Source organism: Sorex araneus, chromosome 2 (assembly GCF_027595985.1).
Source record: "Sorex araneus isolate mSorAra2 chromosome 2, mSorAra2.pri, whole genome shotgun sequence".
Lineage (NCBI taxonomy): Eukaryota > Metazoa > Chordata > Mammalia > Eulipotyphla > Soricidae > Sorex > Sorex araneus.
The window spans coordinates 362,902,786-362,917,506 of NC_073303.1; the positions used below are offsets into that span (position 1 = coordinate 362,902,786).

Here is a 14,721-nt window from a genome sequence, read left to right on the forward strand (position 1 = left end):
GGAAGGGTTAAATTCTTCTAGAAAATGATTGTTCATCTTTTTTATTTAAGGTAGCTGAAATTCTTCTTTGATTTTTTATTTGTTTTTCTCTTCATGAATATTTCTTTCATTTTTCTTTTCTTTTTTAATATTAATTTTTAATTTTATTGAATAACTATGAGATTAAGCATTACAAAGCTGCTCATAGTTGGAAATTCTTCTTTGCTTTTAAAAAAATACCCAGGGTTGAAGCCGGATCAATAGTCCTGTGGGTAGAGCGCTTGTCCTGCACTTGGTTGACCTATATGATCCCCAGCACGCTTTATGGACTCCCAAATTCACCAGAAATGATCCCTGAGAGCATAGTTCAGAGTAATAAGCTTGAAATCCAGCTGGATATCACCACAAAAAGCAAACAACACAAAATGTCCATGGGCCGGAGATAGTCCAGTGGTAGGGTGCTTGCTTTGTACATGGTGAAGCCAGGTTCCATCCCCTGCACCCCATCTGGTTCCCTGACCACTGCCAGGAGTGATTCTTGAGCATAGAGTCAGGAATAAGCCCTAAGTACCACCAGATGTGACATCATCCCAAAATAAAAAAAATTAAATAAAGAGAAAGATGCTGTTGGTATTTAGAAGAATGATTTTTATGCCTAATAATTTCAAATAATTAGTGTCATTTTATCTTGATTTCTGTAGCATCAGTGAGTTTGCCCATAGCATGCCTTGAGATTGACATCAAAACATTTACAGAAAACCTTGAAACTAGTTTGGTGGTGTTCTTATTCCCCACCTCTTCTCATCGCTCTCCTCCATTCTTGCCCCTTCTCACTTTCTTCCTCTTTCTGTATCTCTCTAATGCTCAATTCACCTCACCCCACACACACACATACACACACACATACACACTTTTGCATCTTTGCACAGTTTTCAGAGGGAGGGGGGTGGGAAAGGAAAAAAAAAATATGTGACCTGTTCTGAAATTGTTCTACTTGAATTTGTGGTGGTTCAAAAATGTTCTGCCTTGAGCTTCAGATGGAAATGCAACCACCTCTCAAAGGACAGAGGACAGTAACATTTTCAGATCACATTATTATGAACTCATTTGTCTTTGTCAGAGTGCATTTCCCCAGATGTAGAAGAGCGTTCGGAGTTGTTTAGACTAGTGCTTCAGATTCACAGTTGATTATCTTCACCATTTGCAGTTCATCAGCCATTATCTCCATTTCACAGGCAAGGAAAGTGAGACTAAGACGAGTTTAGCGAATTGGCTGATAGTACCCAAGGAGCTGCAAAACTAGAGATGGACAATTGGTTTAGGAATCTGAAGTATGAGCAGTCACTTTATTATAACTAACTTGCTGGTCCCATCTACTTTCTCCCCAAGGCCAACTGCAAGCAAATGCTTATTGTGAAAATCCAGATATTGTGTTAATTGGCAACAAGGCAGACCTGCCAGACCAGAGGGAAGTCAATGAACGGCAGGCCCAGGAACTGGCAGACAAGTACAGGTAAGTCAGTTCAACGGAGACCTCTGTATTGCTGTTTTGGGATGGGGCAGGGATGAGAGATTGATGTAAGGAAGAGAAATCCCTTAGCAACTATTAATAAATCAATCCATTTAAGCCCTCATGAACACAGGTAAGAGCTAATGGAAAGTCCCATAGCTAGTAAGCAGCAGCCCTTGGATTGACCTCTGGCAATCTGAGCTCATACATCCATCTTCCTGCCTTTCAGCTAATAGTATCAGGCCTCTAAGGAATTATATTTGGTAGGAACATAATGACACTATTGTTTTATTTAAAGATGCCATTGAAACTTAACCGATAAAGCTTAGATTTTTTTTTTGTAGTCATAACTGGACTTCCTTCACAATTTGTCATTTTTTTGGTTTAAAACAGTTTCATCACGTCTGACAATTATTTACTGTAGAAGTCTCCTTGAGAGCTTTAAGAATGTGTGTCTCTTGCACTTTTTATTTCAAATCAATAGACTGTATTCCTATGAATATCTTAGTGTGTGCTTAATTTGAAAATCAGTTTCCTAGGGTTTTGTCTGGAAAGGAAGGTGATTTTAGTGGTAATATTGGTTTAGACATGGTTAGCCTGGATTAAAACTGTGATAACCCCGTGACTTCAAGTTTCTTTATATTGCCTCTTATATTGGTTTCCTGGCCAATAAAACTTGTAATCACCATTCTAAAAAGCTGCCCATTAGTTTTACTTGCTGAGAAAAAACAAAAAGATATTTTATAGTTTCTCAGCCAAATCATGGTTATTTCACAGTCTCTCAGCAATGGTTATTTCACAATCTCTCGTGTGTGTCTCATTTGTATATCCTGTATCTTTTCTGACTTCTTTCTCTCAAAAATATTTATTACATCTTTTATGATAGCATACCATATTTTGAAACAAGCGCAGCAACGGGCCAGAATGTGGAGAAAGCAGTGGAAACCCTTCTGGACTTAATCATGCTGCGAATGGAACAATGTGTAGAGAAAAGTCAAGTCCTTGAAGCCATCAATGGTGGGAACTCTGGAATACTAGAAGGAGAAAAACCAGTGGAGAAAAAATGTGCCTGCTAGGCTCTATCAAGGAGGCGATCATTCAGACACTCACCCAATCCTGCTTCCCCAGTGAGAAACCACGAAATTATTGTTGAGTAGACCATGCACAATAGCATGTCTTTCTTTTTCTGCCAGGAAATTTATTTTAAGAAGCCAGAATAGTCATCAGTGCTCAAAAGAATTGACCAGTTTTCTCTGAGGCTCCTCCCAACAAGAGCCAGGCTTTCCTACTGGGATTTCACCATTATGGATGCCAAATACATTCTTCTTATAATGAAGATGAGTAAATAAAAGTGTATACATGAAGATATCACAGTTTTAAATAAGAACAAAAGTTACCTGCCACACTGAGGAATGGAATAAGTTTCTAAATAGAGAATGCAGAAATGTATATGTATAGTTATTTTTAAGATTTCATTTACTTGTTTTATAAAATTTGATTAGACTTTTGGGTTTGCATTGGGGGTAACTATTAGGTATAAGTAGATCTATAGTAAAGAATTGTTAATGGGTCATTAAGAATGATATTAACACATGTATCTAAAAAAACTGTTCTTGAATGACTAAATTCCTTTATGGGCATAAGAGAATGAATGTTAGACTCCTGCTAAAATATAAAAGATTAAATGATCATGCCATTTTTTAAATTTTAACTAATGGCAAGAAGATAAGAACAAGACGATGTGTGGATATGGATGACATATTACAAAATAAAAACCCTGGGAGAAAAATGGAAGATTGGGACCCTGGCCTTCGGACTATTGGAATTAAATGTATCTGCTACAGATGTCTAGGGGAGTTTCTTAACCAAATTTCACTCAATCCAATTAGAAGTTGACCTTATCAGTTGGGATTAAGAGAATCTTTGGAGCTATCCATTTCAAACAAAACTTTAAAAATACTTCCATACTCAGTCTCACTTTTATGTCTCTTGGTAAATGGTGATTATCACAAGTAAAAAAATTTAATTATTATTTATTAAATAGCTCTCAAACAATGCAGCTATTTAGACCATTTAGCTGAAGAAGGCTACCAAGCCTTAATATTTTAAAGAAAAATTTGCTAGTGACATAAGATGAAGAGGCTATTATGCATTTCTTCTTAATTGACAAAAATATCTTGGAAATTCTAAAAGTCATACTTCTCCTCTCTAACCCATACTCACCCCTGGTTTGGAGTCAACTGTAAAAATACAGATGTGTCCATTAACAGATAAATAAAAAATGATGGAACATAATAATTATGGATCAATTTTATGATCACTCTGAATTTCCATGTTATTAGTCATACAAAAGCTGATGATACATCATAGCGTATCACAACATATTCACATTCGTCTTTTGTTTCATAAAGTAAAATACCCCTAGTTGAGTAATAAATGAGGGTTGGCAGAGATAGAACTGTTTCCTATTTGCAAAATATTAATCACTATTTTTCACATAAAGATTTATTTCCTTTTAAAAATTATTGCAAGAGCATTTCCATTAACCTGTTTCAATTGTGTCTAATTAAATAGTCTATTAGTTTTCACATTAATTTCTGATAAACATAAATCACTGTATATCCGCAAACATCCAATAAAAAACATTGTACTTCAAGTTTCCTCTTTTTATAACTATATAATTTTCAATACACTATTTCTTCATAAATTTTTGCCAGTTTAACTGCATTTTTTATACTCTGCAGATTTTATAAATATTTGAAAGTCTAAATTCCAATTCTTCCTTTTACTTTTCCCTACTACTCCCTCCACCCCTGCTGGTATTGAATTAGTTTTATGAACATAGATTCAGCAGATTGTCTATTCATACTATTCTAATGAATACTCTGACCCAGAGTGTGCCATGAATCAGAACAGTGTGGAAGTTTTGATGGAGTTAATACCTTGTGTTGTTCCTAATGCTCAGTTCTGGGTTTCCACAGCACCATCTCAACATCTAAGGAGGAAGTAGGGTTGTGTGTGCCGAACAACGGGATTTTTTATCTCTGATGTTCTTTGTGACCATGTGGCTATGCCATGAAGATAGAAAGCTTTTCAGTGATATCAAAGATTTTTTTCTCTAAAACAACAAGAAAGAAGCTGGGGCTATAGCTCAGTGGGAGAGCTTGCCCTGGAAGTGTGAGGTCCTGAATTCCATCCACAATGATAAAAGCAAAAACACTAGAAGAACAAAGAGCAGAAACAAAATGATTACTGATGTGGGAGCATTGGGTGAACTTTTGTGGTAATTTCAGTAATTTCATCAATTTCTTAGGATTCAAGTTTTTATGTTTTCTTATTTCCATAATAGGGAATGTTTATTTAGCCTTTATAAAACCTTAGAGGTATTCTATTTTGCACAGTTTTTTTGTTTCTGTTCATTTTTCAGTTATTTGATTGATTTACTTTTACTAAGATTCTGTAGTAGTAAGTTACCTAACAAGTATATTTATTTGGAATCTATTTTAAGATTTTTAAAATAACTATTGCATGAAACAGGGTGTTGATGATCTTAATAATAGAAAACTTGCCTACAAAATAATTTTGTTAGGTAATAATTTTATAAATAATGAAATTTAAGACAGACAAGAAAAGTAATTTAAAATAGTATTCTATTCTCTGTTATTCTCATTTTTGGTAGATTTTCTTTAGTCAGAGAGGTAGCACAGGGGTTTAGGCATTTTTCTTGCATGTGGCCAACTTGGATTTAATACTAGATGCCACATATGGTCCTTCAATACTACCTAGAGTGATCCCTGAGCACAGAGCCAGGAATAATCCCTGAGAACTCTCAGGTGTGTCCCAAAGCAAAAATCCTTGAATATGCAGTATACGTAACCATAATAGATAATCTAAAATTATATATATTAACTGTCACTAGAAATTCTTTCTCTGGTATTTCAGAATAAATTTTTCTATGTAATTAATCATTTTATAATTTCAGCTTGAACTGGTGCCATGAAGTAAATATATTGCTTTCACCCATAATAGTATGTATGCCACGAAGATGTAAACTTGATAATTTCCCAAATGCTTTAGTAAATCAAGCATACATTGTAAGAGTATTTTTTAAATGTACATGACATTTATTTCTGATATACAAACCATTTCTGGAGTGTTTACAATAGTTTGATGTTTACATTGTTTTAACACAGTGCCTCAGACAATTCTGTGACCAAATTTGTCTCTAATCACATGGAACATTTCCTATAGTGTATCAAAACCTCACAGAGACACTAATGCAACTCAAGGTCTTCTGATGTCTTCAGTATAGAATTTTAGATTATCGGAATCTGGAGGTTATTACTAACATTTTCTGCTTTCTACTTTACTGTTCATGGAGTAGACATTACTTGAGATACTTAAGTTTGATTAGATACAAGCTTACCTTTTAATATAAAAAGAAAGAATACTTTATAACAAAAATTGAAAAGCTACAATGTTTGTCTTTGTATGAGGAAGGGAAAATGTCATGAATAACCAAGAAAATATTGAACACTAAGATATGAGATTATGGGTCTCTACATAAAACTTGTAAAAATCTTGCAAATCATCTCTCTAAACAATTTTCTCTTGCCACTATTTTATTAGTTACCTGCAAAAACATTTAACCAGCATTTTGTAAAGCAAATAGTTTACCTGTTGTTTGTAATCAGATGGGCTATTGTAAGTATTAGTGGGCATCTTTGTTATGATGTTAGTAAGTGTTTTTCCCTTAAATAGACAAGAGCTTTACAGGTCGTTATCTCTTTTACAACAGAGAGAATTTGATGATAGAGAAAATAGCTAACAAAAACTAGTTTTAAAACAATTAATAAAAGACAAATATTACTTAAACTTTAAATGGAGTCTACTAGGAGTTAATAAGTTTGATGAAGTTCAAATATGTTTTCAATAATGGAGATAGGATAGGAATTAAAGAGAAACAATGTATAATAGCTAAGGTATGTAGCTAGTTATATTATGAAGTCCAGAAGCTTATTCCAAGATTGTTCACTGTTCTATCCCTATCATTTCAAAAGGGAATATATATGTTTTTCTTATGCTTTCAAACACTTTCAGGAGAAATCTAAAACTCAAACTGCAAAAAATAATATTGAATAGTTGGCTTTCTAAATTACTATCTCTTTAAAAGAAATACTTGATTGCTGATATTAACAAAATTGATAACAAAGTTGTCTTTCACCATCTATTACCAGGCTTTCAAACTTTAAAAGAAGTCAAATACATTTGAAATTTTTTAGGGAAAACTATCTCTTTAAAAAATGCCAAACGTTGTTTATATTAAAAATACTATCTAATAACAATAAGTTATATTTTCTTCTTAATCTTTGATCAGAATATCTGGAGAGAGTGTTGCATTCTTAAACATGTAAAATAAATGTACAATATTATCTGAAGTGATAATTAATATTTTTAAAACCATGAAGATTCTTGTCTTATAACGTTTAACTGAAAAACTCAGTGTTGGATATACAGGGAATTTAACAAACTGCCTTAGAATTTTGGGTGGACACCAATGGTGAAGACATTGTTAAGCAAGGACTATAAAGAGAATCATAAGTTAAAAGTTGTGTAAGTAGAATTCTTAGCAATGGTAGAACAAGGCCAATGTTAAAGTAGGAAAATAAAAATGAATTAAGAAGAAAAAATATTTTTATAACTAGATATATCTCAAATATTAATCCATCATTTTAATCTACTAAATAGAAGTTTATGCCCTTACAATGAAGATAACAAATTATTGAAACACTAAAGAGTTCATTCTGACACAAAATTGGGGAAATAAACATTTTATTAGATCAAATTTGATAAACTGGTTTCTGATTAATTTTTTATGGGCAGTCTCACATCTTTCTTTAGTGTTCTGTTTACCAAGTCTAATCTATAGATTAGAAAATATATATAAAATATAGGAATAATTTTCTCTATATATAGAAAAATGGCTACACATTTTTTAAAAATTATAGGTAGAATATTAAAACAAAAAATTAGACCATAACAGTGGGATTATTTAAAAGGTGCCATCTTGGTGAGAAATATGCAGAGCAATTGTCTTTGGATTGGGTCATTTTAATTTGGTTCTTGGTTCTGTTTCTTTCCAGCAGGTAATGGAAGTACGGCTAATATCGTTTAGCCAACGCCTTTAAGCATCAATAGCAAATTCTTTAGGAGCCAAAATGTCTGTCCTTAACCTAATGGATCTCTTATTTAACCAGTGAGTGTTGTCTTTAAGTCTGTTGGCTCACCAAAATAACTTTGGTCCTTAGCAAAGTATTAATGCATTCATATTCTTACTTTTCTACTCTCCAGGTTAATATTTCAAATGCTTCTTGAGAGGAAGCTTAGTATTGTATAACAGACGGTAACTAGAAAAAAAAATTGGAGAACCATAGGTATTTTATTAAATATCTTAGTGGCCATTTTGTCGTCTGGAGCTTTTAAACCCTGTGTGTCCAATAGGGTCGTGCCAAAATCAAAGAATATATGCAAGAAATTGGTTTGTAAATTCTATACCATTTCATCAACTGTCATTATTATTGCAAGCTAAAAATTGAATAAAAATAATAGTCATATTTGAATAACTTGTAAAAAGTATCACAGTGGAGATGGAAAACTAATTTTAGTAGAAATTTTAGAAGCCATAAGAGTATAATCAATTTAAGGTCATAGTATTTGATTGAGAAATGGTTAATATATTTCAAATGATTTTGAAAACTGAGTTGTTTCATCTTGTATGTCATTTAAATTTCTCTCATGGAGTCCAGTTCTATTCTAAACAGAATATTAAAAGTTGGTCAAAATCCTTTTTCTGTAAAAATAGGGCTTTTGTGTCCAAAGTCTTCTAAAGGAAACTGTCTGAAATTATTTTTAAAAGGGGAATTATCCTGCTTTTCGTGTCAAAGGTATACAGTGCTTCAACTTAACACTCCAGTGCTTCACTGTATCCTGATTTTTAAGTGATATTATCCTAGTTTTTAGGCTAAGCACGTTCGATTGTTTTGTCTGTCATCTACATCAATGTTTTGTCTAGTGCTGTGAATGTAACCTGAAACTTTAGACATGGAGCTTTCATTCTCTGTGCCCCTAAAAACTGTGGTGCCTGACAAAACACTGTCCTGTCAGGTCATTCTTTTCTTGTACCAAAGTTCTAGTGTTTTCAGAAATTATCGCATCCAATGATTTTGTGGTGTTTGGGGGCTTAAACACTATGATTGAGAACTGTATTTCAGTTACTGCTTCTGCACACTTTTCAAATAAAAATGCATTTTTATCAATGATATCATGTCCTAGAGCAGCCTTCTTTCTGCGATGCAGGTGAACATGGAGAGGGTGGGGAACATTAAATTTGTATCAGTATGGATCTAAGATCACATGAAAAACAGTCTCCATTCATAACTGGGAATAAGTGATTTTGATTCATTCAAGTGCTTTTCATTCATCTCTCCAGACTTTCTCATCTGTTTTCATTTAATAACTGGAATTTGCTAAGCACATTTTCTAATAATTTTGAATGCTAAATTGATTCAATTAGCGAGTAACACTTGGAGATGATGTACAATACATAAGCACCTTCATATATTACAAGCTACTTCTTCCCCATAACAAAATATTGAGGCAGTGGCTGAGATTTTGCCTTCCTCATGGGCTGGTGAAAGGATCGATGTTCAAAGCCAATTAATGACCTCATGGTATTCTTTTAAATGTTCATTTGCCAAGGCTGCTTTGTTCCCATAGTTATCCCACCATATGCTACTTAGATAGCCTTTGCCAAAATAATGATGAGCTTTTAATTTAAAGACAGCTCTCTGCAAGCAAGTAAATCTTTGGCACTGTTCTCTCAACTTCCCTCCTGCTAGCAGTCATGGGGCTTAACACAGCCAGAATGTGGTACCCCTTGGGTTCACCTTAAGTGATTCAAGGTAAGTCATTAGGGACTTGCCTTTCCTGGTGGTTTCATGGGACTTTTAAATAGTCACAGCATGCTCCAAGCTGAGATAAAAATAATGAGACCATTTGAGTAGCTCTGGGTGTAATGATAGAATTTTTTTTCTTAAAACTATGTACGTTATTTATTGTGCTCTTAAAACTATGTACATTATTTATTGTGCTCACCATTTCTCTATGCCAAGAATGACTTTATTTTTTAATACAGGTTACTACTTGTAGAGAAAGAATAGCTGTAACCAGAGTACGAACACTGCTGTCCTCTGAGAAATTTAGTGACTTATGATACGATTTAGGACTATCATTTAGTGACATGTAGCAGAAAAGATACATGAAGGAAGCCAGGATTTAGGAAGCCAGCCCATTCATTCTCCTTGGGGTGAAGCTATGTGATAGGTACTAGAAACACCTGTGATGATAATCAGATTTTTAAAATTATGGTAGATTTAAACCATCAATTAGGTCTCTGAGAGAATATCTGGTCTTTTCTGGACACACCTATCTGGGTCCCAGAGCTTGCACACCGTGATTACTTCTACCTGGACCCACTTCCATCCCCGAACACTTCTTTCCAGTCACTTACCTGGCATTTCTCCTATCTTTGGCTAACTGTTACCTTCAAAAAGAGAGGTCCTGGAAAAAAAACTGAGTGTCTGAGAAGAGATGACTGGTTAAAGAAACTTTGGTACATCTACACAATGGAATACTATGCTGCTGTTAGAAAAAATGAAGCCATGACCTTTGCATATAAATGGATCAACATGGGAAGTATCATGCTAAGTGAAATGAGTCAAAAAGAGAGAGAGACATAGAAAGATTGCACTCATCTGTGGAATATAAAGTAACAGGATGGGAGGACTAGCTCCCAAGAATAGTAGAGATAAGTACCAGGAGGTTGGCTCCATGGCTTGGAAGCTGGCCTCACACGCTGGAGGAAAAGGTAGCTCAGATGCAGAAGAGAATACAGGTTAAGTGTGGTTCGAGGACCCGCTGGGGATGGGAGATGCGCGCTGAACGTAGACTATAGACCAAACATGATGGCCACTCAATGCCTCTACTGCAAATCATAATACTCAAAAGGAGAGAGATAACAAAAGGGGATGTCCTACCACAGAGGTGGGGTGGGGTTGGGGGATCGGGTAGTGGGGGAATGGGAGGGATTCTGGGATCATCAGTGGTGGAAAATGGGCACTGGTGGGGGGATGGGTACTCAAGCTTTGAATGCCCTGACCTTTTGACAGGCACCTTTTTTAGTCTGGTTGTTAAAATTTGGGTCTCATGATTTTGGTGTTGCTGACTCTGTGGTTTGGGCATTCCTTATCCCACCAATGGACCTGAATCCCCTTGGCTCCCATCCCTGTTGCTCCTCATCTGTCTCTACTTTCCCTCCAGTCCATTCTATTTCTCACTTCTCCCTATGCACTGGGGTTAAGGGTGATCCTTTTAAAACCAAGAGTCTTGCCTACTTGCAAAGAAAATCGACTGCTTTCTCCTAGAAATGTTACTGTTTTGTATATAATACTGTACTGTCATACTGTCATTGTCCCATTGTTCATTGATTTGCTAGAGTGGGCACCAGTAACGTCTCCCTTGTGAGACCTGTTGTTACTGTTTTGGGCATATTGAATATGCCACGGGGAGCTTGCCAGGCTCTGCTATGCGGGCGGGATATTCTCGGTAGCTTGTTGAGCTCTCCAAGAGGGACAGAGGAATTGAATCCAGGTTGGCCACATGCAAGTCAAACGCTCTACCTGCTGTGCTATTGCTCCAGTCAAATATTGTAAATATTGATACAGAGATATTGTCCACCATTTTGGCTTACTGTCCATTTGGTGAATTGTTGCTTTTTGTGTGAAGATAGAATTCTGTTCATTATTTCCCATGTTGGTATTTTAAAATATTTCTGATACCATTTGGAGCACTTTTCTCCCTTCATTTAATAGCCTTGAGCCAATCCCCTATTGGCATATTTATGACTTCTTTCTATCCAGTATAGCTGTGGTTATCTTTTTTGTAAAATAACGCTTAATATGTTGGGTTTTGTATTTTTTGTAACAGAATAGAATCATTTTATCTTCTTCTTTTTTCGAATATGTGGCTTTTGGGCCACATCCTGCTATGCTCAGAGGCAAGTCCCTGCCGGGCTTGGGGGACTATGCGGTGCTCGGGATCCAACCCGGGCTTCCTGCATGCAAAGTATACATTCGGACCCTGGAACTCTCTCTCCAGTCTATGGTTTGTTTTTTCGTTTGTCTGCCTGTGTATACTTGGTTTGTGTTTTGAGACCACACCCAACTGGGTTCAGGGCTCACTGTAGGCTCTGTACTCAGGGCTGGCTCCCGCCAAGGCTCAGGGGAACACATGGGGTGCCAGATAACAAAGCTGGCTGACTGATATATGCTAGACAAGTGCTGTACCTACTCTACTGTCTCTCTAGCCCAGGTGTGTGTATTTTAGCCTTGTAATTTTTACCTTATCATCTGCTTTTATTCGTTAATATGTATGAAATATTTTATATTTAGCCAATAAACTTTATTATCCCATGCAATAGTTTTGTTTCATCACTTAGAAATGTCTGTTTAAAAATAATTTTGGAATCAGAAAGTAGTACAGTTGATAAGGTATTTTATTAGCACATGGCTGACCTGGGTTGGATCCCTGGTAACACATATGGCTCCATGAGCCCCATCAAGAGTGAGCCCCAGACACGTATGCTCAAAGAAACTGGCATTTCAAATGATAAGGATTGAAATAAAATGACAAAGACAGGGCACATATGAAAAATAAGTGATGCTGTTGCTTTACTTAAGAGATAATTTTATATTTGAAGAGTTCAGGTCAATTTTAGGCTCCTACAATTGCTATTCTTAGTCTTTGTAGACACAATGTCCATTCCAAAGTAAACCTGGAGACCACAAGATCGGGCCTTATCATTTTTGTTCAAAATTTAGTATAGTGAAACAAAAATCAGACAATAGTGGCATTCACTTTTAAGTTTACAACTTAAACATTATTCTGCTTTTCCCATGTAGGAGAAACCTGTGTTCTCTCTAGAATGTGTATATATCTCTTTCTCTCTCCTCCCATTTCTCTATAAGTAAATTTCTTAAAATGGATTTATTTATTTTAGGATTTTTTTTAATTAGTGAATCACCGTAAGCGTATAGTTACAGATTTACACATTTTCATGCTTGTGTTTTCCTCATACAATGTTCGAGCACCAATCCCTCCACCAGTGTCCATTCTCTGTCACCAATGAACCCCGTATCCCTCCCACGCCCAAATCCCATCCCCCCACCCATGCTCTGTGGCAGGGTACTCCCTTTTGTTCTCTCTCTCCAATTGGGTGTTGTGGTTTGCAACAGGGGTATTGAGTGGCCATCATGTTCAGTCTCTAGCTTACTTTCAGCATGCATCTCCCTCCATCCACATTTTACTTGATGTTCCCTTCTCAATCTGAGCTACCTTTTTCCCCAGCATGTGAGGCCAGCTTCCAAGCCATGAAGCCAACCTCCTGGTACTTATTTCTACTATTCTTGGGTGTTAATCTCCTACTCTATTATTTTATATTCCACAGATGAGTGCAATCTTTCTATGTCTTTCTCTTTCTGACTCATTTCACTTAGCATGATGTTTTCCATGTTGATCCACTTATATGTAAAGCTCATGACTTCATCTTTTCTAAAAGATGCATAGTATTCCATTGTATAGATGTACCAAGTTTCTTTAACCAGTCATCTGTTCTCGGCCACTCAGTATTTTTTCCAGATTCTGGCTATTGTAAACAGTGCTGCGATGAACATGTAAGTGTAGATGTTATTTCGACTATACTTTTTTGCATCTCCAGGATATATCCCCAGCAGTGGTAATGCTGCTCAATTTTTAATTTTTTGAGAAGCATCCATATTGTTTTCCAAAAGGGCTGAACCAGTCAGCATTCCCACCAGCAATGTAGAAGGGTCCCTTTCTCCCCACATCCTCGCCAATAGTGATTGATTTTGTTCTTTTGAGTGTGTGTCAATCTCTGTGGTGTGGTGTGAGGTGGTATATCATGGTTGTTTTGATCTACATCTCACTGATAATTAATGATAAAAAGCATTTTTTCATATGCCTTTTGGCCATTTGTATATCTTCCTTGGAAAAGTTTTCTGTTCATTTCTTTGCCCCATTTTCTGATGGGGATGGATGTTTTCTTCTTGTAGATTTCAACCGGTGCCTTATATACCTTTGATATCAACCCCTTATCAGATGGGTATTGGGTGAATATCCTTTCCCATTCTGTAGATTGTCTTTCTATTCTGGTCACTGTATCTTTTGTGGTGCAGAAGCTTCTTAGTTTAATATAATCCCATTTGTTTATCTCTGTTTCCATTTGCTTGATCAGTTGCATGTCATCTTTGAAGATACCTTTAGCTTCAATATCGTGGGGGGTTTTGTCGACCTTGTCTTTGATATACTTTATATATTGTGGTCTGATGTTGAGGTCTTTAATCTATTTTGATCTGACTTAAAATGGTTTTAATTCACTAAAATAACTTTATAACACTTTTTGTTCTGATGGAAATCACTAAAGCTCTTAGGTATGTTACATATTCAAAAGTCTCATATATATTAAGTCCAACATGATGATTGAGGAGAGATCTAAGAGATCTTTAATGTTAATTTTCCTAAATATTGCAAATGCTTAAGGCAGAATTCATGAGCCTAATTTTCCTACAAATGTGTCTACCAACATGTTACCCAAAATTCCTCAAGACTTTTGGCATGGAGTAATGAAAAATACATTCAAAATAAGTAGAATCTGAGCAGGTAAACTTTTCTTAGTGAATTTTTATTAAGGATGGTTCAACAGGTGAAAGATCAACTTATTTTAGCAAAATATTTATTTTATTAGTGTTTCTTTTGACTGTTACTCACAGGATGATGCAGAGAGCCACCAGGGAAAATGTTTATTAAAATATCCAAAGAGCATTTTTGTAGATGGGAAATATCTCATTTAGTGTCAAGTAAACAGATAGTAGGAATATCAATAGCCATGTCAAAAATTCAAGAGCCTGTTCCATCATTACCAGGCTATCAAATAACAACACATTGCTGTAACTGCTTCTGTACACTGGAAATCATAATAAAAGAATCTTCTTTGGAAGGTTATTAAAGCAATTAACATAGGAAATATATTTAAAATTGTTGCTTACTGAGGCTAGCTGCCTTAAATGTTATTAGACTCTATACCTGAAACCTAACAA

General features: G+C 35.5%; 1 protein-coding gene across 3 annotated transcripts in view; it reads left to right on the forward strand.

Annotated features, from left to right (window-relative positions):
- The window catches only part of RAB27B (RAB27B, member RAS oncogene family), a 169,743-nt gene extending 160,942 nt beyond the window's left edge, over positions 1-8,801 (forward strand). For all 3 annotated transcript variants that reach the window (XM_055128334.1, XM_004616142.2, XM_055128335.1), the window contains 2 exons: positions 1,369-1,492; positions 2,376-8,801. In XM_055128334.1, the coding sequence (XP_054984309.1) occupies positions 1,369-1,492; positions 2,376-2,565 (314 nt within the window). In that variant the 3' untranslated portion in view covers positions 2,566-8,801. The remainder of the gene's footprint in view (positions 1-1,368; positions 1,493-2,375) is intronic.
- The last annotated feature ends 5,920 nt before the right edge of the window (positions 8,802-14,721 follow it).